The 26,897-nt window shown below is 42.3% G+C and overlaps 2 protein-coding genes across 2 annotated transcripts in view; one reads left to right on the forward strand and one right to left on the reverse strand.

The window, feature by feature from the left end:
• Positions 1 to 26,897, reverse strand: part of SYNPR (synaptoporin) — a 564,283-nt gene that overhangs the window by 160,051 nt on the left and 377,335 nt on the right. The gene's annotated exons all lie outside the window — the stretch shown is intronic.
• LOC132215115 (cadherin-related family member 3-like) overlaps positions 1 to 26,897 on the forward strand; it is an 80,129-nt gene that overhangs the window by 28,388 nt on the left and 24,844 nt on the right. The window contains exons 5-11 of the mRNA XM_059662893.1: positions 6,118 to 6,212; positions 8,636 to 8,743; positions 9,800 to 9,996; positions 11,864 to 12,041; positions 14,350 to 14,512; positions 16,694 to 16,796; positions 19,747 to 19,845. Of these exons, the coding sequence (XP_059518876.1) occupies positions 6,118 to 6,212; positions 8,636 to 8,743; positions 9,800 to 9,996; positions 11,864 to 12,041; positions 14,350 to 14,512; positions 16,694 to 16,796; positions 19,747 to 19,845 (943 nt within the window). The remainder of the gene's footprint in view (positions 1 to 6,117; positions 6,213 to 8,635; positions 8,744 to 9,799; positions 9,997 to 11,863; positions 12,042 to 14,349; positions 14,513 to 16,693; positions 16,797 to 19,746; positions 19,846 to 26,897) is intronic.

The following is a 26,897-nucleotide window of genomic DNA, read 5'->3' on the forward strand; positions in this document are numbered from 1 at the left end:
GGTAAAGGCTATTATCTTACAAAGATATGGCACATCAAAATGTCATTATTTAAAGGATATGTTAAAAGAATCAATAAATTAAGCGTATTCATACAAGGCAAATGTAGATTAGGCAAGACATTGTGATCTGCTATTCACGTTTAAAAAGATATTTTTATGAGACTAAGAAATAATTATAAATAAAATATTTGTTTTTTTGGAGGATTTATTTCATTCTTTTAAAGTACTATTGAAAACAGTTCCTGGGAAATAGATGGCAATCCATACTGAATATTACTGTGCTTCTTCTTCTATAATCACCTGGGATGCTTTTAACAAAACAAAGATGCCAGGGACTCCTCAGAGGAATTTTAAAAAAGCTCCCAGGCATTCCAATGGTCTCTTAGACATCAAAGTTCTCTGGCAATATTGTGATAACCTTCTCATTTGCTTGTGGTGGGCATCGCTAATTGAACGTGATACTTTTCCAAACTAAGTCACAGTTTTTCTCGCTATAAAGCACCAGGGAGTCCTTACCAATCGATTCAGAGTTGGAATGAAGGCTACTTGCTATCAGAGTTATCAAAGAACCTGGGACAGAATTGAATGTTCCTCACATAAGGTGGCTGATGTATGATGTGCTGACTGACTCTGCTAGCTAGCATGATTCAGCCAAGCAATTGTTGTCGGCTGCTGTTAACGAAGGGCATTTTAGAGACTTGTAGTGGCTCTCCACAGGTGTCCTTGGAGACCTTTGTAACATTCCTTTAAAATATATATACATATATTTTTTTATTGATTTTAGAGAGGAAGGGAGAGAGAGAGAGAGAGAGAGAGAGAGAGAGAGAGAGAGAGAGAGAGAGAAACATCAATGATGAGTATCATTGATCAGCGGCCTCCTGCACACCCTCTACTGGGGATGGAGCTGGCAAACTGGGCATGTGCCCTGACCTGGAATGGAATCATGATCTCAGAGTTCATAGGTTGATGCTCAACCACTGAGCCACACCGGCGGAGCATTTGTAGCATTTCTGTGGATGCTCCCGCTCTGAGAACTTCAGTGTGCTTTGGCTTCCTTCAGCGAGAGGAGGACTTGTCTTGCACTTCACAGAGCAAAGAAGTACCTGGGCATTTCCCTCTCTCAGGGGTAACCCTTAACCATCGGATGAAGGGCCAGGAGTAGGAGTGCGTCCTCCCCTTCTCCTTGGGTGGGAAGAGCCCTGAGGCGGAAGGTCCACTCCACAGCTGCCCGGTGGGCTTGGGTGGAAAGGGCCGGTGTGGACGGCGAGGTAGCACTTGGTTTCCACCCCTTCTCTGTCCCGATGCCCTAGTTCCACCCTAGTTTTCCGGGAGCACCTATTCATAAATCGCCCGCATGCAAATTTCCACCTCTGGGTCAGTTTCTGAGGGACCCTTGGACAGATGCCGAAACCCAAGGCCGCAGGGCTGCAGGAGCATCTATGTAATTCAAAAAGCACCGATGCCCAGCTTACACCCCCAAGATTCCGATGCCATTGGTCTCAGGTGTGGTCTGGATATTAGCGTGTTTAAAGCCCCCCCAGTGAATCTGTACAGCAGAGGTTGAGAATCACTTTTAAAAAACCAACTTTCACCCTAGCTGGTTTGGCTCAGTGGATAAAGCATCAGCCTGCAGACCGAAGGGTCCCGGGTTTGATTCCGGCCTTTCGGTCAAAGGCACATGCCCGGGTTGCAGGCTTGATCCCCAGTACGGGGCGTGCAAGAGGCAGCTGACTAATAATTCTCTCTCATCATTGATGTTTCTCTCACTCTCTCCCTCTCCCTTCCCCTCTGAAAACAACAAAAATATACTAGTATTTTAAAAAAAACCAACTTTGCATAAAAGTTACTCTGGTCAGCCCATTGTTACAAATTCACATTCCAAGGCCTCCGTACCCCATTAGGTCTGCATATCTAATAAAAATAAAAATTTTATATGTATAAAAGTAGAGAGGACAGTATAATGAATGCCACTGAATTATCCAGCTTTAACAATTAACTCGTGGATGACGGTTTTTAAAGTGTAGGTGGGCCATGAGCCACAGGCTGAGAACATGGCAAAAAGGTTTGTAAAGTTAGCTTTGCAAATGCTGTGGCCATTACTGGGTGTGTAATAAGCACCTGGGTAAGTAAGTCCACTGGAGCATCTGGCTCAGCCAGGGGTGGCAGGTCAGTTTCAACCTGCATGCCTCTCTCACGGATGCTCAGAGGCTCTCAGGTGTGTTGAGAAGGATTCTGAGGCTGAGTCTGAGTTCAGCCAGCAAAGATAGCAGGCTGCATGCTTGAGTGGAGGTCTTGAACTGTAGCTAACCATTGGGACAGGGTTCGAGAGGGTTAATAAGGCTTTGTTCTGGAAGAATGAGGGATCTAATAGTCCAGTGTAAGTTATAGGTAGCAAACTATTCCTTTTGTTGATAAAGTGAACGTAAGAGAGTGCCCTCGAACTTGGAGGACAAGGAAAGGAATCTCCTGTGAAACTCCAAGGATTTCAAGGGCAAGGGCAAGTGCCAGTTCTCTCGCGCTCCCACTGCAGAGAGTGCTCAGGGTGAGGCTAGTACAGGCCGAGGACTAAATGCAAGGTGGCATGGACATAGTTAATGCTCAGTCTAGAATCATATCTGTGTTTATAGCTTTAAAATGTTTTCTTGAAAATGTATCTCTCCTATGAAAAAGTTTTGTAGGTGATCAATGATTGGCTAGTATTTGTGCTTTAGAAAAATCACAGAATATTTTGGTAAATAGAAAAAAATTTAGCCCAGGTCCTACTTATGTACTAATTCCTTCAAGAAAATATTACCTTGGGTCAAACTAACAAATCAAACACAGTATATCAGCCTAAGAGCTCAGATTCTAATGTCAGATAGCCCAGGTTAAATTTTAGGTTTTACCACTGTCCGGCTCTGTGCCTCAGTTGCTTTATTTGTAACAGGGTTAATAATAAGAACTACCTCAGGGCCATTATGAAGATTAAATGAGGTCATGCATGCAAAGGGCTCAGAATAATGTTTGGCAGACAGTGCTCAATAAATATTAGGGAATATTATTAGTATTCTAGAATAATAAACTCTTGGGTTTTTATTTTCTACCTCTATGACAACTCTTTATTATTTTCTTTCCTGGTTCATCTTCCTTTATGGACCTTTACATTTTGAAAGTTTCTCAGGGCTCCATCTTAGCCTCCCCTCCCCTTGCCATACTCCCATTCTCTCCCCATCCCCTCTTTTCCTCTGTAAACAGTAACACTGAGTTGCTTTGTTTCTATGTCTTCAACCACTTAGATTCTTTAATACCCACATAAATCATTTGAAAAAAATTTTTAAATACAACGTTTTAAAAAAGAAATATACACCATCCTTCTCCTGGGAAGACAGGCTGGATAACACCATGACTCTGGGGTCAGAAGGTCATGGGCTTGGGTTTCAGTGTAACCACTCACTGGTTATGGGTTCTTGGACCGTTTTCTTAACATTTGTAAGCTCAGTTTCCCCACCTGTAATATAGGCTGAGAATACTACCATCTCATAGCATCATTATAAGGGTTAAATGAGACAGTTCAGGAAGGTGATGAGCACAGAATCTGGGTCAGAGTTCCTGGTGGCCCCTCGCAGTTGTTGTTTTTTGTTTGTTTTTTAATCCTCACACACGGATATTTTTCCATTGATTTTTAGGGAGGGTAGAAGAGAGAGGGAAAGACAGAGAAAATTGACGTGAGAGAAACACATTGCCGAGTTGCCTCCTACAGGAGCCCTGACCAGGGCCCCGGGCCGGGAGGATCCTGCAATCAAGGTACATGCCCTTGACCGGAATCAAACCCAGGATCCTTTGGTCCGCAGGCCCACGCTCTATCACTGAGCCAACCCGGGGGGCGCCTCACAGTTGTTTTTATTGTCACTGATGCTAAGGACACAGAGCCCAGTCTCAGGCTGTGCCGCTGTGATCGCTCCCAGCACTGAGGCCCCAACTCCCCGCACTGCGTGGCCTGCGCTTCCAGCTCTGACATTTCCAATTCCCCAGCTTCTCTGAAAGCAAATAGTCAAGAACAAGCCTTTCAGAGAAACTGGGTTTTGAAGGTAGGGCCAGCCAGGAGGACCGAGGCTCCTCTCACCTCACATTCCCTTCTGAGAGCTGAGGTCACACCCCGGGACCTGGGAATGGGGCTGCCATTGCTATTACCTTTCCTTACCAGCGTGGTGTTGTTACCGAGGACTGGGGGATGGGGAGTGAATTTCATTGCCTGGCCCCACAGAGAGTTAATTTCGCGTCCCTTGGACTGCCCTCCTATTCAGGGATCTTTCATTTCGGTGGCTTTACAGCGGTGCCCTGGCTGCCTAGCAACCGCGAGCCCTCCTGCATATCAGTGCCATCAATTTTTTTTTTTAAAAGACTATCTCATTTTATGAAAAGTTAAACATCATAAAAATACAGCTTCCCAATATATGTTTTCTTCCAAACAATTGCTGACAACCATGTAATACTGAAGTGGAATTGGGAACTGCAAATTTCCAAGTGACAACAAACATAAATGAGGGCAACTTAAAAAAAATTATATGCATTTATATATAAGCAACCCTAGTGTTTGTAAGCCGTGAAACAGGCATCGTCATTCCTGTGTTTGCCCAAAAAGTAAATATGTGATAGATTTTCCTTAGTTCCTGACTGTTAATAGTCGACAGCCTAGTTCTACAAAAAAAGCAGAAGTGGCCCTGGCTGGTGTGGCTCAGTTGGTTGGAGCATCCTCCTGTACATTGAAGGGTCATGGGTTCAATTCCCGAACAGGGTACATACCCAGATTGCGGTGTTTTTAAAAAATATGTATTTTTATTGATTTCAGAGAGGAAGGGAAAGGGAGAGAGAGAGAGAAACATCATCGATCAGCTGCCTCCTGCACCCCCCGACTGGGGAGTGAGCCCGAAACCCATGTGCCATGACAGGGAATCAAACCAGAGACCTCTTGGTTCATGGGTCGAAGCACAACCATTGAGCCACACCGGCAGGCTCTAGGTTACTGGTTTGATACCTGGTTGGGATGCATACCAGAGGCAACCCATCAGTTTCTCTCTCTCTCTCTCTTCCTCTCCTGAAATCAATTTAAAAAAATTAAAGGAGAAAAAAAAGCAGAAATCAATTCCATCTATTTATATGTGTAGAAATGATGGTACGAATTTAAATTAATCAGGACATGATGATTCATCAGAAAATCGATAAATTAAAAGGTCACGAATTTCTCTAAACAATTTTTAGGTTGCTTTGCAAACCTTCTGTGTTTAATCTTCTCTATTAAATTATCTCTGGGTCTACACAATTATTAAGTCAGTAGCACTCAGTATAATTAACTCCTGATATTAATCCTCTAATGGATTTTTGCCGGTCCTTTTCTAATCATTTGACTTTCGCCTAATCTAGAAACCTTGACCTCACCTTCCCTCTTTGGCAAAAGTTTTTCTTAGGGATGCAGTGTGGTGAGCGGAGAGGCATTATGTAAAGTGACTAAAAGCTCAGCTCTCAGACTGGGGCAAGCAAGCCACTAGCATTTTCTAAGCCTCAGTACTCCTGTCTATGAAATAGGAATAGCATCTGTACCTGTGACAATTAAAAGACAATGCATTTGAAGCATTTAGCGGACTCACTGGAAGATAGTATAAATGGAGGTCAATGGGATGCTAGTCAACAGATGCTTAGGATTTTAGTTTTCCCCTCTCTAGCTCCCTGTCCCTCAACACCCCCTCCAAAAAAAATCAGTATCTTCAGAAGCACTGAACAAAAAAATAATCTCCGAGTTCTCATCACCCAGCCAGCTCATTTCTCTAAATGTAACTCTTTTGAACTTAACTTTAGCTTTGAGTGGAGTGTTGTATGTGAGAAATGTTCAGGTAACATACTGAATGTAAGAGACTAGGGAAATTTATTTGTAATATTTAAGGACAGGTTGTCTGGCCTGCAGGCAGTTGGATGGAGTATAATTTCATCATCATTATTATTGGCAAATGTGCAATGCACACCTATCATACATGGGGCGGGCGGGAGGGCCCAGAGCACACAGGCAATTAGGCCTGGTTCTAGCTGGGGAATCTGTCGGTGTCTCTGTAATGTCTTGCCTTCTTCCCACTCTCCGATAAACAGTACTTCCTTTCCCCGGAGGGCTCTGGCTTCACAATCGACAGCGTCGGAGCAATTTCTACAGCAGCGGTTTTTGATTTTGAGAGGGAAGCTAGAAGGTAAATACTGTGACTGGCTTTTCGTTCACTCAAAACACCTGCCCTCTGGTTCATATTTCTGTCTGTGAGGACGTTTCCCCCATCTGGCCTTAATGGGCTCCCAAATGAAGGTGCTGTTAGCATTGCCTTAAATATGAAATCGTCACCCAAACTCTGACTGCACGAGTACTGGATGTGGCTGTTTTGGCCCCTGTCTGCTAACCCAGTTTTCCCAGAGCCCAGCATCGGGGTGTTTCAGTGACGGTGTTTGCGACCTGAGGTGGAAGTCGGGGATTCTCTCTGGACAGCTGGGGCACAATTCACTCACAATTTAATCCAGCAGCTTTGAAAAGTTAATTGCTTGACAGTTCCTCCTTTTCCCTCTACATCTGCCAAATGGGTAGCCACTGGTGTGCAGTTATTATGACTATTTTTAATATGGTTTTTATTACCACCCTTTTCAGTCATATGTTCTGCATCAAAGTGCTTTCCTGGAAAAGCAGTCGGACCGGTAAGCCCTCACCATACACTTGCCCCTGAATCTCATAAGGAGAGTCTCCCGATTATGAAAGCTGAGGATGGTATAGATCCTGAGTTAGCATCCTTAGTGAAGCAGTTTTCTCCTGCTGACTGCATCAAGTCTGCTGGAGGAGAGTTCTCCTAAATTTGTATTATCTTTATCTATTTTGAGGGCAGGAAATTTGTCAAAATCTTCATCCGTTTTCCCATATTCCTCTGTTTATTTGGTCTCCATAGCTCTGGGAATAATGGATAATGTCCATCACAGATTCCTTTGGCCTGGTGTACCTCATGAAAAAATGTGTATGCATATTTCAAGTTATTTCTAACTGTTAAGCTTTGTTAACAAATGGGAGTAAAAGTCAATAGTGAGAGTTTTAAAAATTAATTGTTTTCTTGATAAGTGAAAGCTAAACTTTCCCCTTTTTCAGTATCTTTGAAATCAGAGGAGCTGACACAAAAATTGAAGCTCTGTTTGTAGAACTTTAAAAAAATCATTATTTAGCTAATGTTTTGCAATGGGTTCTCACTAACTTTCTCCAGAGAGAAGACCATTCCTTCATTCCTCTAGTTTCTTGGTCTCTGATCTGACCTTGGAGTGGGAACAAAGGACATTTTGGAAATCACCCTTTGAGTCTTATCAATTCCTTCCCTTCAAAGGAGTCCTAAGGGCCGTGAAATTGGTTGTTCAAGTGCTGATGCAGGAGTTAGAAGGGCTCAGTCCTTCCTCCCTCCCTTGCAGTCACCTCTCCAGCAACCAGCTAGACCGAATGTAATCTGAGGTCTTTGGGGCTGTGGCAACCTGTCCCTACCTCATTCCTCATTCCTCATTCCTTCCATTCTTATAGTTGAGATGTCCTAGAATTATTTTAAAATATCTATCTATCTATCTATCTATCTATCTATTTATTTATTTATTTATTTATTTATTTATTTATTTATTTATAAACAGATTTGTGGTTCCTCTTATTTATGCATTCATTGGTTGATTCTTGTATGTGCCCTGACTGGGGATCAAACCCACAGCCTTGGCGTGTCAGGACAACACTCTAACCAAGTGAGCTGCCTGGCCAGGGCAATGTCTTTATTCTAAAAAGTGAATTGGCTTTCTGATTTCTATGACGTTATCTCAATCTCAAAAATAATAATCTTCTGGTGGAAAAAGTTATAAAACAGGAGGAAAATTAAGAACTTGTTCAATTTTTAGTCTAAATAGAGGGAAAATAGTAATTTTGGTCTCAATTATCAGTACATTTCAAGGTAGAACAGAATTTTTTTTTTTTCTGAAAGGGTGTGAGCAGCTGTTGGGTTTGCCTGGGACTGAGCAGTTTCCCAGGATGTGAGGGGGGCTGTCAGTGCTACAACAAGACAGTCCCCGCAAGTCGGGACTGCTGTCTGGATCCCAGTTACGGACACAGTCATCTTTCCATTAGGACATATTTCCCCCCCATTTCAGGCACTCTCATGCCTCAAACCCATACACATATCTGCTGAAATAAAACCTCTTCGTCACCCGCCCTCCTAATGGGTCCCCATAGTCACTACGTTGTCTTGACGCGCACTTACCACCTTCTCTGCATTTGCCGTCAGTTTTCAGCACTGAGAGGTCGGCGTTTACGGTAAGAGCCCATAGCCACAGCTTTGTTTGCTCTACCAGGCTAAGCAATCCACGGTGCTTTTTTATTATTGATGGGGATTAACAGACCTTTCTAAGTTCCTGCCTATTCTTTCAACAGATTTAATTAACTTGGATCCTAACGAAGTGCCAGTCATTTCCAACAGTTAAAATAACTGGTTTGACTGACAATTTAACTAAATGAATCAATTGTTTTAACGGGTCAGTTAAGCCCCAGAGATTCTGTTTCTGTGAAAGCCTGTTAGTTACTATAAAATCTTAACTGTCTTTCCTGTGGCTACACTTTCAGTTTCTCACTAGCTATTAAAGTGGTTGACCCCGGAGGACTGTTCGCTGCGGGGAATCTAAAGATTTTCCTCATCAATGTCAACAATAAAGACCCAGTTCTTACCTGCAGGTAAGAAGATAAAAGTCTTTTAATTGACCTTGGAAATTGCGTAGGAAAATGTCATCTCTGAAATTCATTAATGAAATTTCCATTAGTATGCAATGTTTTTCTTTTTCCTGAGAAGGAAAATAAACAAGTAAGATGTAAACAATCAGTTAAGATTCTAAAGAAAAGGCTTTCTTAAAAACAGCAATTTGAGAATAGTTTTGTAAAAATCATCACTCTAGGATGTTTTTATTGATTCTAGAGAAAGAGAAGGATAGAGAGAAAGAGGGAGAAAGGGAGAGAGGGGGAGAGAGAGAGAGAGAGAGAGAGAGAGAGAGAGAGAGAGGTGAAATACATCAATTGTTTGCCTCCTGTAACCAAGGATTAAACCCACAACCTAGGTATGTGTCCTGATCTGGAATTGAACCTGCAACCTTTTGGTTTACAAAACAACTCTCCAACCCCCTGAACCATCTGGCCAGGGCAAATAAAATAGTTTTAAAGTACAAAATGTGTTGAAATTACAACAGAATAAGGTATTATTAGTATTCTTAATGTCTAATGGGCTGGATTACCTCTCACAACCTTCAAGGAAATTCTGGTTGAAATGACCACCAGGGTGTTTATAAAAACACAGTGGGGGCCGGCAATTTTAAGGCATTGGTTCTTACTGTAGGGGGCTAAGTACAGTGGTTAAGCATGCATACTAGTACCTTCTCTAGGGTCCGACAGGCTTGGGGTCAAATCCTACCTCAGCCACTTTGACATTTACTTCTGAAAGTTACTTACTTTCTTAAAAGCTTAGTTTCCACATCTGTAAAGTCGGGGGAGGGGGAGGGGGGCAGGGGAGGATGGTATCTACTTTCTGGGACTGAGAAATAAATGGAAACAATGTAAACAGCACTCAGCATTGTGTCTAAACAATAGGCAAGTGCTGAATAAATGGGTTCGCTATTAACATTGTCAGTTTCGACTGTCATCATGACTGCCTCTAGCCCCTTACCCCTCCACCACCGTAAGGGGTAGAGAAGAATACACGCCAAGAAGCACCACTCTAATAGCCTTTTCTTTTCAAACAAGTTTGTTCAGTATTGAAAATGATGCCTTGAGTGTTACCTCTATAAACTCGACTCTGCACAGTGAAGTCAACATCACACTGGACGAAGAAATCCCAATTGGGAAAACGATTGGAGTGTGCCAGGCAACTGATGAAGATAATCTGGGAGATTTAACCTTTGAACTAGCTCCATGGAATGTTTACTTTGCAATTGACAAAGGTAGGTCGAGAATTATTTTCAGCAAATTATCTCTCTTAGGTGCTGTTGTTATCATTTGTTGCGTCTCCTCTCTAAGACCGAGTTTCTGGAGGGTGGGTATCAGATTGTCTTCATTTGCAGGACCCCTAGAAGAAGCACATAGTAGGTGCTTGATAAATATCTGTTGAATAACTCTCTGCAAGCCCGTTCTTTGCCCACAGATGACCTAACACGCGGCTCTCCGTAGCTGCTACCCAGGACTGCTTTAGCTCTGCGTTCTACATGACCTTCCAGCTCATCTCAGATCTAAATTATTCTGTTCTGCTTCAGGTCCAAATTTTTGTGAGAGAGAATCTGATTGGACTTTTAGAGTCAGTCATTCGCTTCTCAGCCAGTCAGCTGTGGCTGAGGCTGGGTAGCTGTCAGGGGCTGTGGTCTATCTGAGAAGAGAGGAGGTGGCCATCCTTAGCACATGTGCAGGTTTGAGCAGGGGACCAGATGCTCTCAGTGTCCCACCCTCAGGCCTTCACATTTCAGTTTCCTGACTTCCCACTGCCAATGACTGCATTTCTTTGCTTGAGCGATTATTTTCCTCCCCCACAAATAGCAGGTTCAAAGTGTTGGAAAAAATACTACCCACCCCATAAGCTCCCAGCCAAATACTGAAGAGAATTGGTATATAATTGACCTGGGACAATTTTGAGTGTGTGCTTTGCAATGGCTTCCAGAGTTCCCCAGTGCTGTTAAGCTCTCGTTGTCCACAGTGGTAACTTGCTTGATAATATATTTTTTATTGGCAGCCTTCCCCTCTCTGCCTCACCACACCCATGCCATGTTGCTCTGGATCACCGCCCCTCCCTTCCCCCAAATAAACTATTGCACTCAAATCCTCCTCTCCCGTCCTGCTTCTGGGGAAGCCCCAATCGACAGAGCTACCGTCCCCTCTTAGCTGAATTGCTGCACAAATCTCTTAGCTGGGCTTCTGCTTTCACACTCACCTCTCCATTAGTCTCAGCAGATCATCTGGGATGAATGTAAGGGGAAAAGTCAAATTGGATTACACTCCTCCTTCACGTAAAACCCCCCTGTCATTTTCCTTTGCACTTGGAATGCAATTCAGACTTCTCACGTTGTCCCCAAATCCTTGTCTCTTGTCTCTCTCTGCAATGTCTTTGTGTTTCTTGTCTCCCCGTTGTCCATTACACTGCAACCAAAGCACCAGGCCGTCTGCCCCCAGACCTTGGCCCTTGCATCTTTCAGAATCTGACCATTAGACATTAAATATATCACATTATAGTTTTTAGTTCCTTGATAGTATGTCTATTGAATTGTTTGACACCTGTTTAGTGGTTTGTCTCCCAGCCTAGGTTGTAAGTTCCATAAAGGCAGGGCTTCATTGTGGTGTACTCAGTATTCAGCACAGCTCCTGGCATGTAGCTGTCACTTCGTGAATGTTTGTTGAATGAATGGGTGGGAGGGTGGGTGGAAGGGAGCACAGTGAGTCATGATCTTGTTGCTGTTTTCACTTCTGATGTTCTCTCTGCGGGGAATGATCTCCTCCGTCTCACCCCCATTTCCTTATCCTACATGTCCTTCAAGGCCTAAATAAAAGTCCCCTCTTCTAGCAAGTCTTCCCTGGCCTCTAAGTAAAACAAAACTACACAAAACAAAACAACCAAAAACAAAAACCCAATTTTGTTTTTGCTACCAGCTAACATAATATGATTAATGTCGGTACATAAACAATTACACATTGCGCCTACATTTTAAATCAGTTTCTTAATTCTACTGAGCAAAGTGTGATTCATACTTTATCTCCTTCATTGCCATGTAATAAAGTCAGGACAGCGGGCGCCGGTTTGCAGCACGATGTGTTGTTTTGTTCCAGAGCACGGGACCATGGTAACCACTGCACGCCTTGATGTGGAGAGGGCTGGGTTTGCACGCGTTCAGTCCTTCTCCATTAAGGCCTGTGACCAGGGGCAGCGGTGTGCAGCACTTCCGGTGACGGTCTATGTCCACGGCATCAATGACAACTCCCCTTTCTGTGACCAGTATCTGATTAGGTGAGCTGAGAGAAGTGGGCTGGGTTGAGAACTCAGAGTGAGTGGAGAGCAGAGGTATTGCTGTACTTATTGGCTCAACTAAATGTCAGTTAATCATCACATTGATCCTGTTCAGTCTCATATTCTGGTCCTCAGAAATGACCTGTTGAAAGCTAAACAGCCTTGCTGTCCTGGATCTGACAGTAAGTTGTTCAAAGTATATGTTTTGGCCCAAGTGCCCATCAGTAGATGAGTGGATAAAAAAGCTGTGTACACTTACACCATGGAATACTATGCAGCAGTGAAAAAGAAGGACCTCTTACCCTTTGAGACAGCATGGAGGGACCTGAACAAGGTGTAATTCATACTTTATGGAAGAGTATTATGTTAAGCAAAATAGGCCAGTCCGAGAAAGGTAAGTATCACATGATCTCACTCATATGTGGAATCTAATGAACAAAATAAGCTGATGAATGAAATAGATCCAGAGACATAGAAGCATAGAACAGATTGTGGAATCTCAGAGGGAAGGTGGGTGGGTGGGAAGAGATCAACCAAAGAATTTGTATGCATATATGCATAACCCATGGACACAGACAATAAGGTGGTGGGGGCCTGATGCAGGGGTGGGGACAGCAGGGGGGAAAAGGGACACATGTAATATTTTCAACAATAAAGATTAAAAAAAACAAAAGAAAGTGTGTGTTTTGGAGTCACAGACCTGGCTTGAGATCCTGGTTCTATCGATTATCGCTGTGTGATCTTGGGTAATTTATTTAAGCCCCATGATCTTCAGTTTCTTTCTTTATAAAAAGGGGTAACAATAGGACTTGGTCTATAGGTTGGTTTTGAAGAATAAATGGGATTATTTACATAACATTTTGAGCACAGTGCTGAGTATGTGTGTCAGTTCCATAAATGCTGTCTACCACAGTTCCAGTGTCCCTTTTCTGAAACCCTTGGCACTGGATATATTTCAAGATAAAGATTTTTTTTTTTTAATTTTAGGAGGATAATATGGTATATACCATATATAATGCAAATGTCCCAAATTCAAATCCATGAATACCTCTGTAGTAAAACAAATGGATGCTCACAGTAAGTAGGACAAAGAAAGATCTGACAGTTCAGGTAATGTTTGGATATTAACAATTTGATGACAAATAAATTGTGAGAAAATCCTGAGTTTCAGAGCTTTTGGATTTGGAATTTGGATAGGGATTCTGGGCTGTATTCCTGTCAGCCTGGCCATTTTTATTATTTGAAGCTTAATCTCTAAACCCACATCCCTGTCACTGTTCCATGTCCCCCACCCCACCCTAAGCTCTTAGCTACACAGGACAGCTGCCTCTGTGTTCCCCGGGCTTTATTCCTGATTATCTAGCTTCTGATAATTACACCCAGGTGGTCTCATTTGGTTCCCCATTACTCCACCCTTTAAATGGAGATGATAATCTCACCTACCTCATAGCATTGTTAGAAGAATCAAATACAACAAGGTTTGGAATTTGTTCAGTATAGGACTGGCATATACTCAGTAAAGTTATCCTTTTTTTTAATCTCCTCCTCTTTTCCCTTTCCCTTTCCCCAGGAAGACCACAGTTCATTAATCAAACACTCACCACACGCTGCACCCAGGGCTATAGTCCCTAGAGGTGACAGGATAAGTATTTGCTATGCTCATTTGCGATTAGAAGGTTGTATCTTGTCAGGTTGATAAGATGACTACATCTAAGACAACAGTAAAAAGTACAAGATAGTTTTCAATTATGTGTGTTGTGCTTTAATTGTTAAGAGGAAGAACATGTGCGAATGGAGTATCCAGGGAGCTTCCTACAGGAGCAAGCTCTATGCTAGTCTTTGAAGAATTGGTGGAATTTAAACTTAGAGGGCTTCTAAGTGAGCATTGGGGCAGAGAGGCCGCAGGGAAGACAGGGGTGAACACAGAGAGATGGAGGTAATCCACTGCGACCATAGCGTGAGGACTGCACCTCTGACCCTGCTATACAGACATACAGACGCTGCAGATGGGAACATCCCCACTTCTCTGATTCCTACTCCAGCATCTCCATTGATGAGACAACCTTGATAGACTTCTAAACAAGTACCCAGCTGGGCGCGGAAAAGAAATACTCCCAGAACATGAGGAGAGTCTCACCAAATTCACAGCCCTGTTGGGAAAGGGCTTCCCAGGTTATGCTCCAAACCTGGACTGGGGATAAGTAGAGCATCACACACAGGCACTGATCAGACTACTGGATGTTTATGTGAAAAACATTACATTTTAAAAGACTATCCACCTAAACTGACCTTTCTTCTTAAAAAACAGGTACACAGGCAAAGAGTTGATTGCAAATAATACAGTAGTTTCAAAGCTCTTGTGTCATGACCTTGACGAGCCTCCTGATATGATACATTATGCTCCACGCTCAGGGCCAGTGGGGCCTGGACAGCTCTTCAGGCAGGTGCCGAAGGCTGAAAACTGTGTCCAGGTGAGCCCCAGCTGCTGTATCTGCCGGGAGTTTTCCCAAGGAGGGAGAGGCATTTCATGGCCATAGCTGGGTGATGGTAGAGTCAGCAAGAGGAACTCTGACACAGCAGAGGGTTTGGCCACCTTCACTGTCTTGCTGGAAGGCCTGTGGGCAAGTCCTTTCTTCTCTCACTGCCAGCTCTCCTCTTGTGCCAATCCCTGTTTGGTTGGTATAATTGTTCCTTCACCCAAACATCACCAAACACTTCCCTTCAGCCAGAAGATATGGCCAAGAAAGCCATTCATCACCTCTCTTTTGCTTTGGTCCTAAACCTAGATTTTCTTGACAAACACCAGAAGATACAAGTTGAGTTTTGCACATGTTGTGAATTTTGGAAGCTTGGGCACTGATCCAAGAGGTTTTCTGGGGTGATGTTCATTTTGAAATGCAAAGCCAAACTGTCATTTAAAAAAAAACACAAAAAACGGAGTTTGGATAAAGATGCAAGTTTTGTAAGCACGGTGCTAACTGACATTTGGGCCATCACATAATGCCTGCTCTATTTATGAAAAATTCCTTCCACCTATCACCTACCTTTAATTAATTTCTACATTTTCATAATTATCCATTAGGTCTTAAATACCACTTATTTCTATAAGCTTTTTATGTGTGTGTGTGTGTGTGTGTGTGTGTGTGTGTGTGTGTGTGTGTGTGTGTTTGGTTAATCCTCAACCGAGGATGCTTTTCCATTGATTTTCAGGGAGAGTGAAAGAGAGAGGGAAAGACAGAGGGAAACATCGATGTGAGAGAAACACATTGATTAGTTGCCTCCTGCAGGAGCTCGACCAGGGCCTGGGCCAGAGAGGAGCCTGCAACCAAGGTATGTGCCCCTGGAACCTTTTGTTTTGCAGGCTGATGCTTTATCCACTGAGCAAAACTGGCCAGGGCTCTATAACCTTTCTTTTACTACCATGATTGGCTTAGTTCTCCTGGATATGAGCTCATATTGTAAGTTCTACTTCTCCTGTCAAACATTTATTAGATTCTGGCCTGGCTGGGGTGGTTCAGTTGGTTGGGCATCATCCCACCAGTAGGTTTCTGTTTGATTCCCGGTCAAGGGCGCATGTCCAGGTTCTGGGCTCCATCACGCTGGGGGCGTGCCGGAAGCAGCCCATTGATGACGTACTCTCTCATTGATGTCTCTCTCTCTCTTCAAAAATCAATAAACTATCCTTTTAAAAAAACATTTATTAGATTCTGTTATAACTGCTTATTTAGTTGTTGGTCCATTTTCTGAGTGGTCCATTTTTTTTGTGTATTAACACCTCCTGTCGTGCTAGGTGCATCCTGGGTACTCAATATACTTGAATAAATGAATAAATGTCTGAACCAGATACTAAATTTTTAAAAATGTAGTTTTTACCAAACACCTGGGTACTTGGTGTTATATAGACCCATTCCAACTGAGCTTTGTGCCAATGCTATTATTATATGAGGGTTGGCATCAGGTCTCGGCTGTGGGATCATATTGTTTATTGTTATATCCCTAACACCTTTGATTCTACCTGGAACTTAATTCGTACTCAATAAACATTTAAAAAATGGTGAGTAGCCCTGGCCAGGTTGGTTGGAGCATTGTACTGTGCACCAAAAGGTTATCAGTTCAATTTCTGAACAGGACACATATCTAGCTTGCGGGTTTGACCCCCTTTCAGGGCATGTACAGGAGGTAACCCATCAATGTTTCTCTCTCACATTGATGTTTCTCTCCCCGCCTCCTCTCTCTCTAAAATCAATTAAAAAATAAAAACACATCCATGGGTGAGGATTTAAAAAAATGATAACTTGCACAATAGGAATAACATACATTTATTAGAGTGCTTTATCAATTACAAAGTACTTTCAAATTATTTTCTCTTTTTAATTATTTTACTGAAGGCAGATGTGACCCATGTTTTTTTTCTATTATGCCAGGATGCTTTGTCCAAAAATAAGGTGCTCTGGAAGGAGATCAAAGGTGTCCCCTTTTCCCACCAAGATGCCTCCCTTAGTGTGCCACACCGACCAGTCTCAGTGTATTCTGACGCCATCTGGACTGAATCCCAATGGCCGTACGCGCGCCTTTTCCAGAATGATTTATTACTTAAAACATGTTCATTAAAAAAGCCAGGCCCTTCTCCTGAAATAATTTTTTTCTAAAAGGTTGCCAAAGCAATGGATTATGAAGACCCAGAGATGATTGCTGCTGGACACACCTATGAAATGACAATTTCAGTATTTGATGACCCACATCCCTCCCACACGGGTAAGCTTCATAAACTTGTCAAGGAGCATTAAGTAAGGCACTTACTTTAGACTCCTCACTTAAAAACTTGTCTTTATTGTTGAAAGTATTACATATGTTCCTTTTTTTCCCCATTGAGCCCTTCTAACCCCCCCCCCCCCACCCCAGGCCTTCATCACACTATTGTCTGTGTCCATGGGTTATGCATCTATGCATGTAAGTTCTTTGGTTAATCTCTTCTCTGCCATCTGGTCTTCTCATCACTGCTGCACCATTTGGGGCAATCCTGAGCTAGAAGGGGCCGTTGGTGCACTGAGATTAAATCTGCTCAGACTCCACAGTCACAGTCCTTTGACACGTGCGGATTTAACAGTCACGTTTTGGTAGTTGTAAAACGCCCTGAGGCACAGATATGATTGTGTGCTGTGGATCAGAGCAGGGTGCTTAGCTATGAGTAAGCTTAGCCAACCACTGGACCCCTGCCTCTCTCTGCTTATTGTTGTACAAGTGAGAACGCACACTGAGTGCCCCAAGGGGTCATTGACACATTCAACTACATGTTACCACGCTTCAAGAGTGAATTCGTTGCTGTAGAAGTATCTGTGAAAATAGGGACTCACAAAAGTTTCTGGATACAGCTGTAATTCATGCCAAGTGCCTGTTATGTATCTGGAACTTATGGTAATAAGTAATCTAGTAGGCAATTGGCATCAAAACATTCAAGAAGATGGTTGTGCGGTTGCAGACACGGGCTCAGCAGTAAAATGTCAATGCCTGGTGAGGGAGAACCTAGGAGTGACGTTTGGGTTTGGCCTCTGCCAATTCCGATCCATTGGTGGTGTTTGCCTGGATCATTGGGTTAAGGAGGACTCTGAGCTTACATCTGGAAGCAGTGGGAAAGGGCTTTGCATGGACAGAGGAGGGTGGAAGGGTGGTATGTGTCAGACAGATTTGCAACTAAAGGACCTGAATGCTGAACTTTAAGCAACAGATCTCAAATTCTTTAGATCCCACCTGACTCACAGATGTAAGAGTTTAAGTTTAAATTTAAGTTTTAAATGTGATTTGTAGACTTAAGTGACCCAACTATGTTGAGAAGGAATGTGTAGGGGACGGGGACACATCATGACAGTATGCCCAGAAGTGTTCCTCTTGCGTTTTCTCTGCTCCTCATTGGGGGAGTCTTACTCTTTCATGCAAAAGCCTGTTGCAAAGCCCGGCTGGTCTTTTAGGGAGAATGTTTTTTTCTTGCAGCTACTCATCCTGTTGGCCTAACTAATCCATTAAAGAATCTGTTCTCACCAGATTTGAGCCTTTCTCCAATAAGGAGAGAAAAAAAAATCTCACAGTAATAAATCCACATCCTCACACACCAACTTATTCACAGCAACTGCTCATCAAGGGTGCTTTTAACACTGCACATGTGGTGCAGTCTATTTTTAAAGGCCAGGTAATTAGCACCCTTTATGTATGCTTTATGAGTCTTTATGTATGCAACAAAAATCATAATACAGCAAAGCTGGAAACGACACCTGCTCTTATGGCACCTGCCTGGGATTTATTGAAGGAAACATCGAGGCTTTCACATAAATCACCTGTGTCTGTGGAACAGCGCTTCCTAATCGTTTTTGGTGTCAAGGATACATATCAGATGCTGATGAAAACTGTAGGCCCTGTTCCTAGAAAAATACAACTAATATAAAGAATGCCACGGATTCTCTTAAGTGAGGTCCTATAGACCCCAGATTAAATTTTCTCGTTTAACAGGTGACATAGATTTTCAGGAGATATAATATACAAGTGTTCTTCAGAACATGATTTCTACAAGAGAATCCACTAACAAAAAATTTCATGGTCAGATAACTGTGGAGAGCAATGCATACCTGGACATTCCAAACACAGAATGACATATCAGAAATCCATGAAGTCTTGCCATAAAGAAACTTTTAAATCTTTGTTTAACTCAGCATTTTGCACTTGAAACATTAAGCATTTCAGAGGAGATATTTTGGGAGATGTTGGCAGACACAACTAAGTCCAATACCCACTCCACAACTTACTAGCTGTGTGACCTAGCAAAACCCTTAACTCTGAGAACCTCAGTTTCTTCATCTGTAAAATGGGGACAAAACTACTACTAATGCGTTGCATAGTATATGTTATTATTTTATTTTTATTAGAAAAAGCTTCTTCTTTGCAATTTGCTTGCTTTATGTTTGACCATCAAATTTCTTCTTTTCAACAACTTTCAGATACATTAGTTTGAGCTTGTTGGTCTGAAATAAATAATATAATTTTTTTCCTATGATGCACTGTACATAAACATCTGAGTTAGATGAGTAAAATACATTAACCACTTTTTACTCAACTTTTTATAGTGTAAGAAAACTTTTCTGGGAAAGATCGTATTTTGTCCTCACATGCTATGAAGTGGGAGATTGAAACGAATATTATTCCTTTTTTATTGATGAAGAAACTGGGCCTCTGAGAAGTTAAGCTAGTTCAAGGCCATAGAGCATATGTCAAAGCCAATCCTTTCCATGCCACTTCCTAGGATATACAGTAAAAGCAGAAAGTAGTATGTCATATGCTGGGTTGAGAATGACACCCCAAGAAAACCTCTAATGGAAGAGATTGTACTCATGAAAAATACAATACACTCCTGTTTGTAAAATATACAACTATATGTGCTAAATGTGTGCTATATATGATACACACATACATATTCACTATAGTATAAAATAAGACATGGCACGCAGACGGTGTATATCTTTGACTAATTGCTTTGGCTAGAATTCACTTATGTTCTCCGAGAATGCAGAGCATGGGAACAGGGATTATTTGGGACCCGAGAGAATCTCACTGTAGTTTAAAATCTTCCAGCAAGCCTGTTTTGGGGGGCACATTTAGCTTGTTTGTGGACTAAAACCACCAATACAACAAAGCATTTATTCACCGTTCAATTTTACAGTAACTGTGACGATCATTGTCCAGATTGCTCCGGCCAATGATTTCAGCCCTGTGTTTAAGGCTGCGCACTATGCATTCTCCGTTCCGGAAACAGCAGGAGGTAAGAGATCCCCCCTTCCATGATGTTGAAGCACAAGGAAACTCCTACCGGATCCCAAATGGGTGACCAGTGGAAAGATGACAAAGCATAAGCAGCGTAGGGAGCTTTAAGGGGTCCCAGACCTTCAGAGAATGGCAATGACCTCAGTGCAGCATCCTGATGGTTCCTCAAAAGCTCCCTTGCAATTTGATGTCAGATCGCAGCTATTTTTGTAATGGACAAATAGACATGATAATAATGTTATTCCATTTCTCTTCTTTTCTGCATCTGGATTAGGTCCAATGTAAAGACGGTAGGGACAGTGTGGCCATTGTCCCTGCAGTTTATATCTTGTAGACATCTGAAGTCAGATTTCAGGTCCAGGGTCAAGATCCTTTCTAAGCCATGACTTAGGATTGAATTAGGAGATATATATATATATATATATATATATATATATATATATATATATTCCTTTTTTATTGATGAAGAAACTGGGCCTCTGAGAAGTTAAGCTAGTTCAAGGCCATAGAGCATATGTCAAAGCCAATCCTTTCCATGCCATTTCCTAGGATATACAGTAAAAGCAGAAAGTAGTATGTTATATGCTGGGTTGAGAATGACACTAATATATCAACACTAATAAAAGAGAAAAATGGTAATTGACGTACGAGCTACCCTTTTCATTGGCTAATCAGGGCTATATGCAAATTAACTGCCAACTAAGATTGGCAGTTAATTGCCAACAAGATGGCGGTTAATTTGCATATGTAGGCACAATGCAGGGAGGCGAAAGGGAAAGCAGGAAGAAGCCCCCTGCCACTGACAGTGATTGGAAACCCAGGGGGGAGCTAAGAGCTGGGGGGCAGGGCAAAGGCGGCGCTGGGGCCGCCTTTGCCCTGCCCCCCAGCCATGATCTGAGAATCAGGCGCCTTTGCCACCCTGGCCAGTGATAGCAGGAAGTAGGGGTGGAGCCAGCGATGGGAGCTGGGCACAGTTGAAGCTGGCAGTCCCGGGAGCTAGGGGTCCCTTGCCTGGGCCTAAAGCGGAGCCCACGATCGAGGGGCCGCTGCAGCTGCGGGTCCCCGCTGCCCGGGCCGGACACCTAGGCCAGAGGCCTTAGGCCTGGGCAGGGGCGGAGCCTGCAACCGCGGGGAGCTGGGGGTCCCCTGCCCAGGCCTGACACCTCTGCCAGAGGCCTCAGGCCTGGTCAAGGGGCCTATCCGGTGATTGGTGACCGGAGGGTGATGAGGGTCAACTCCTCTGGCCGAGGCATCAGGCCTGGGTGGGGGGCGGAGCCGGGGATTGGGGGGATATGAGGGTCCCCTTGCCCAGGCCTGAAGCTTGGGTCAGAGGCGTCAGGCTTGGGCAGGGGGTGTAGCAAGCGATCAGAGGGAGATGGGGGTCCCCTGCCCAGGCATGATTCCTGGGCCAGAGGCCTCAGGCCTGGGCGGGGGCCAGAGCCAGTGATCGGGGGAAGATGGGGGTCCCCTGTCCAAGCCTGACACCTCTGTCAGAGGCGTCAGGCCTGGGCAAGGGGCCGATCCTGCGATTGGAGGGTGATGGGGGTCAATGCCTGAGAGCTCCCAGTATGTGAGAGGGGGCAGGCTGGGCTGAGGGACACTCTCCCCCCCCCCCCCCACACACACCCAGTGCACGAATTTTGTGCACCGGGCCCCTAGTATATATATATGTGTATATATATATATATATATATATATATATATATATATATATGTATATATATATGTATATATATATGTATGTGTGTATATATAGAAAGTCTTTATCATGAATGGGTGCTGGATTTTGTCAAATGCTTTTTCTGTGTCTATTAATATGATCATGTGGTTTTTATTATTCATTTTGTTTATGTGATACATCATGTTTATTGCTTTGTGGATATTGTGCAAGCCTTGCATTACCCGTAATAAATCCTACTTGGTCATGTTGTATTATCTTTTTCATGTATTGCTGGATCTGATTTGGTAATATTTTGTTGGGATTTTTAGAATCTATGTTCATCAGGGATATTGGCTTGTAATTTCTTTCTTTGTAGAGTCTTTATCTGGTTTTGGAATCAGGTAATGTGGGTCTCATAAAAGGGAAGTCTTCTCTCATCTTGAATGATTTGGAATAGTTTGAGGGGGATCAGAGTTAGTGCTTCTTTGAATGTTTGGTAAAACTTGGTGGCTTCTTCATTAAATCCCTAGTCGTAAGACTTCCATGCAGCTATATTTCAGGCAGTTCTGAATGATGGTTGGTTTGTAGTTTAGTTGTAATTTTGATATGGTTTTGGGAAGTTTAGAGTACTGGATTTTCCTACACAGCCATCATGAACAGAAATCTTAACTTTATTCTTTAACACATGGAAAACATTAATTAACATTCATGTTGGAATTACCATCAGCTCTCAGTTGCAATTACAGTATTTGTATGGACAAGGGAGTTAAGCAAATTCAATAAAAGCATTCTGTGAGAATCAATTGTTTATATGGGAATTCACAATAAAGAATATTTAGCATTTTATTATTACTTATAAACTTTATGCTATATATTTTTATATCAGTAAAGTTTATAATAGGCTGATATATTTATGTGGACATATATTCACACACACACACACACACACACACACACACACACACACACACACACACACTCCTTTTTTTTTCCCTCAGAGAGTTGGTTGTTAATCATTTGCCAGCACATCACAGGTAGATCCCACTACTTCAAACCAGCTTGTTTCCTTGCAAACAATACAATGATTACACAATTGTTCTGAGGACAGACAAGCCCTAGAAAGCCCATATATTTGGATTTTAGTTCTTTGTTGGCTTTACCATGTAATTTTGAACAAATCCTTAAAACTCTCTGTAAAATGAATGCACACGAATGGTCCTAGTTCTGGAACATAACACAGTTGAATCTTATAGTTTATGACCAGACTTCTAGAAAAATTGCATATAAACTGAATTACTGTAAACAGGATCCTGCTGCTCCTCCATAGAGTTTTATTGTCATTTCTTTTGTTGATAGAGCCTCGTTCCCTTAATTTATTTTCTCCCTTTGAATTCTCCCAGTTCAGGTAGTCTTCTAGCTCTAGGGAGTTTTATTAGAGGGGCTTTATGGTGAGTCTTTATACAGAAGTTAAATAGTTCACAAGTTTCTAATGATCATCTAACTGATAAATTATAAATATGGAGCAGGGGTTGAGCACTGGCTTCCAGGGTCCCTCAGGGAAAAGACCTACAGCCTTCATCAGATGACTGAAGGGTTTCCATGACCCTCCAACGTTCACAGCAACCAGTCTGGATTTAAAATAGAGACTGGCATTTTTATTTGTATCTTATTTTTATATTTTTTGGCATTTTAAAATAGACTTTATTTTTTAGAGCAGTTTTAAGTTTACAGAAAATTTGAGAGAAAGGTACAGAGATTTCCCACATACCTGCGGCCCCCATATATGGATAGCCTCCTCCATTATCAACATCCCCCACCAGAGGGTCCAATTGTTACAACTGGTGAACTTACATGGACATGTCATTATCACCCAACATTCATAGGTTACATTAGGTTCGCTCTTCATGTTGTACATTTTATGGGTCTGGACAAATGTATAATAACACACATCTACCTTATGGTATCATACAGAATAGTTTCCCTGCCCTAAAAATCTGTGCTTTGCCATTCACCCTTCTCTCTTCCTCAACCCCTGGAAGCGCCAGATCTTTTCACCATCTTATAGTTTTGCCTTTTGAGACTGGCATTTTTAAAAGATAACATGTTGTAGGAACCAAGTATTTTATGTCAGTTTCTTTTCCAACTCTCTGAAGCTGTCCTGAAATATAAGTTTATGTTTTCAAGGTAGGACTCTCTAAATGCTTTGAACACGGCTGGCTTTTCTTAAGCATAATTTAATACCTTCTTGATGGCTTATGGGAAGGATTTAGAATTTTCAATTACAGCACTGTCAATTTGGAAGGACTGCAAAGATTCAACCTTTTTATTTTACTATGGGGGCTGGACAGAGAATTTGGCCACACAACTGGTGAATGGCAGAGATGATGGGTAATACAGACTTCCAAATTCCTGGTCCAGTTCTCTGTTTTGTATTCCTGGCTGCTTTTCTTGGATGAATTTTGATGATTGGGATTACCAGTAGTTTGAAAACAAGTTCAGAGAATTCATAGGAAGAGATAAGGGGATCTTGTTGTGTGTGTGTGTGTGTGTGTGTGTGTGTGTGTGTGTGTGTCCTATTCTCCAAAAGGCTGGTTAATGTCCTGCTGTAAGAGAGAGGACTTCTATGTCTTCATAGGGAGCAGCATGATGTGGCAGAAAAACCATGAGAGTTGGAATCAAATAGAACTGGATTCAAATTCTATCTCTGCCACTGTTAGTCAAATAACTTTAGGCAGGTCATATAACCTCCATGTGCCTTTAAGTTCTCATCTGGGAAATAGAGATTACAATAACAATGTCGTAGTTGAGATGAAGATTAACTGATAAATATATGCATGTAAAGTATATGGTACATACTGACAAAAGCCACAATAGTATTGCCAATAATAATAATAATAATAATAATAATAATAACCACTAACATTTTAGTGCCTACAATGTGCCATAATTTTTTCCTTGCCATTAAAAGAACACACAAAACATTCCTTGATCTTCCCTACCAGAGGACAAAAGATGAATGAAATTAAGGGAGGGTTGGTGTTCTGAGGCGATACCCACCAGAGGAGACTAAATCTTCTTCACAACTCAGTGATGGTTCATTTTAAATGAGGAAGTTAACAAGTTAAAACTACTCTGAAAACAAACTCTCCTCAGACTATCCAACCTTTAGCCTGTAGACCAGGAGGATATTGGACAATCCATTAACGTGGAGTGTTTTTCATGCTGTTGGTCAGCATAGGGTATCAGAGTGCCTTGAGCACCACGAGGTTTCTTGTTATCCTAACAGAATTATAGGAATCTATAATTTTAACTTAAAATAAAATCTGATGGTATGTGATGAGCAACTAAATCTCTCCTTGACAAATACCTTCTGGAGGGAGGTAGGCATAGGCAAAAAATTCTTTTAACAGAAACCATTTAGAAGAAAATACATGAAAATTGAAACACAGTGGGTGGCAGGTCACAAGGGAAAACATATTTCATTTCCAATGGTTTTTGATAGGACGTCTGGCCGAGTTGCAGAGTTTTATAATTACTCTATTTCAAACTTTAGCTAAAGATGCTCAAGATGGCTTTTAATTTTATTGGAGGGTTAATTTTATATATACAGAAGGATAGGCTTTCCATTATGCTTAACCAGGTGTTAAATGCAAAAATGATGCCAACTTTGCCTAGAACTGTAGGATAGAGATGGCAATTTTACCCTTAATCTATTTAAAGTGGCCGTTGATCAGTCCTAACACTTTTTTCTAGGTTGGACTCTTTATACTCTGGGTTTGCCATAATGAAATATTATTTCTGTCCAGAAGTGTGTTTTCTCTGTGCCTAGTATTCTGAGTTCTGTTCATTGCCTGATTAATAACATTACCAGGGACTGATGAACCTTAGTCAAAGAAAGATGCAAACTATGAAAGAAATCCCGTGAGGTTGCAGGTGGTGGTGTCCCACTAAATAGTTCCTTCATAGTAATTCTCTGGTCTTGATGATCAGCAACTACAATGTCCGATGCACATGTTGCTGAGACTAGTCATGTGTGGTGGTATTCACTACATGGAGGAGGTCTGGTATCCGCCCTGGAGCTTATAGTCCAGTCAGAACATGGTTGAGGGGACATCAGCAGGACAGATCTGGATCCTGGGCTGGCAAGGGAGTCCCACCACCCTCCTGGAGGACCAAACCCCCCCTCCCCCCCGCATCCCCATCGGGATGGGTGCCAGACGCAGGGCTCACCGCTGGCAAGTGACGCTGCAGCAGCGTGAGCCTCTCCTGATGTGACCGACTGGGTGTGAGCTCGTGGCAGGCACAGTGGGGCCGGGATGAGCGGCAGGCGCCACTGGACTGTGGGTTTCCACCTGATCCCCGCAGGCCACCCTGAGGGACTCCATCCATGCATGAATTTGTGCACCAGGCCTCTAGTCTTAGCATAATATCTGGTAGGAAATAAGCATGCAATACATGTAAGTAATTATTTTTTATTTATTTTTTACAAAAAAATATATTTTATTGATTTTTTACAGAGAGGAAGGGAGAGAGATAGAGACGTAGAAACATCAATGAGAGAGAAACATCGATCAGCTGCCTCCTGCACACCCCCTACTGGGGATGTGCCTGCAACCAAGGTACATGCCCTCGACCGGAATCGAACCTGGGACCTTACAGTCCGCAGGCCGATGCTCTATCCACTGAGCCAAACCAGTTAGGGCGTAATTATTGATATTATGAAATTCTTGTTAACTCATATTATTTGACTTATGCCACTTCCGTTATATAGGGTTGGGCTTTTCAAGCACATTTCTTTGTCCAAAGGCTTTCAGATTGGCCCTTTGAGAAACTATGATACTATTTGGAAGGCAAAGACTTGTCCAGCTTTTTAAACTTGTGTATCTGCATGACAAGAATGAACCTTAATAACTGTTACTTGTAAACTCGAGTTGTTCATCAAAATAAAATTCCATTGTTTTTTTTTGTGTGTTTTTTTTAATTAAATCTTTATTGTTCAGATTATTACATTTGTTCCTCTTTTTTCCCCCCCATATCTCCCCTCCTCCCAGTTCCCGCCCCACCCTCCGCCCTCACTCCCCACCCACTGTCCTCATCCATAGGTGCACGATTTTTGTCCAGTCTCTTCCCACATCTCCCACACCCCTTTCCCCCCCAAGAATAGTCAGTCCATTCCCTTTCTATGTCCCTGATTCTATTATAATCACCAGTTCATTCTGTTCATCAGATTATTTATTCACTTGATTCTTAGATTCACTTGTTGATAGATGCATATTTGTTGTTCATAATTTGTATCTTTACCTTTTTCTTCCTCTTCCTCTTCTTAAAGGATACCTTTCAGCATTTCATATAATCCTGGTTTGGTGGTGATGAACTCCTTTAGCTTTTCC

Source organism: Myotis daubentonii, chromosome 14, assembly GCF_963259705.1.
Source record: "Myotis daubentonii chromosome 14, mMyoDau2.1, whole genome shotgun sequence".
Taxonomy (NCBI): Eukaryota; Metazoa; Chordata; class Mammalia; order Chiroptera; family Vespertilionidae; genus Myotis; species Myotis daubentonii.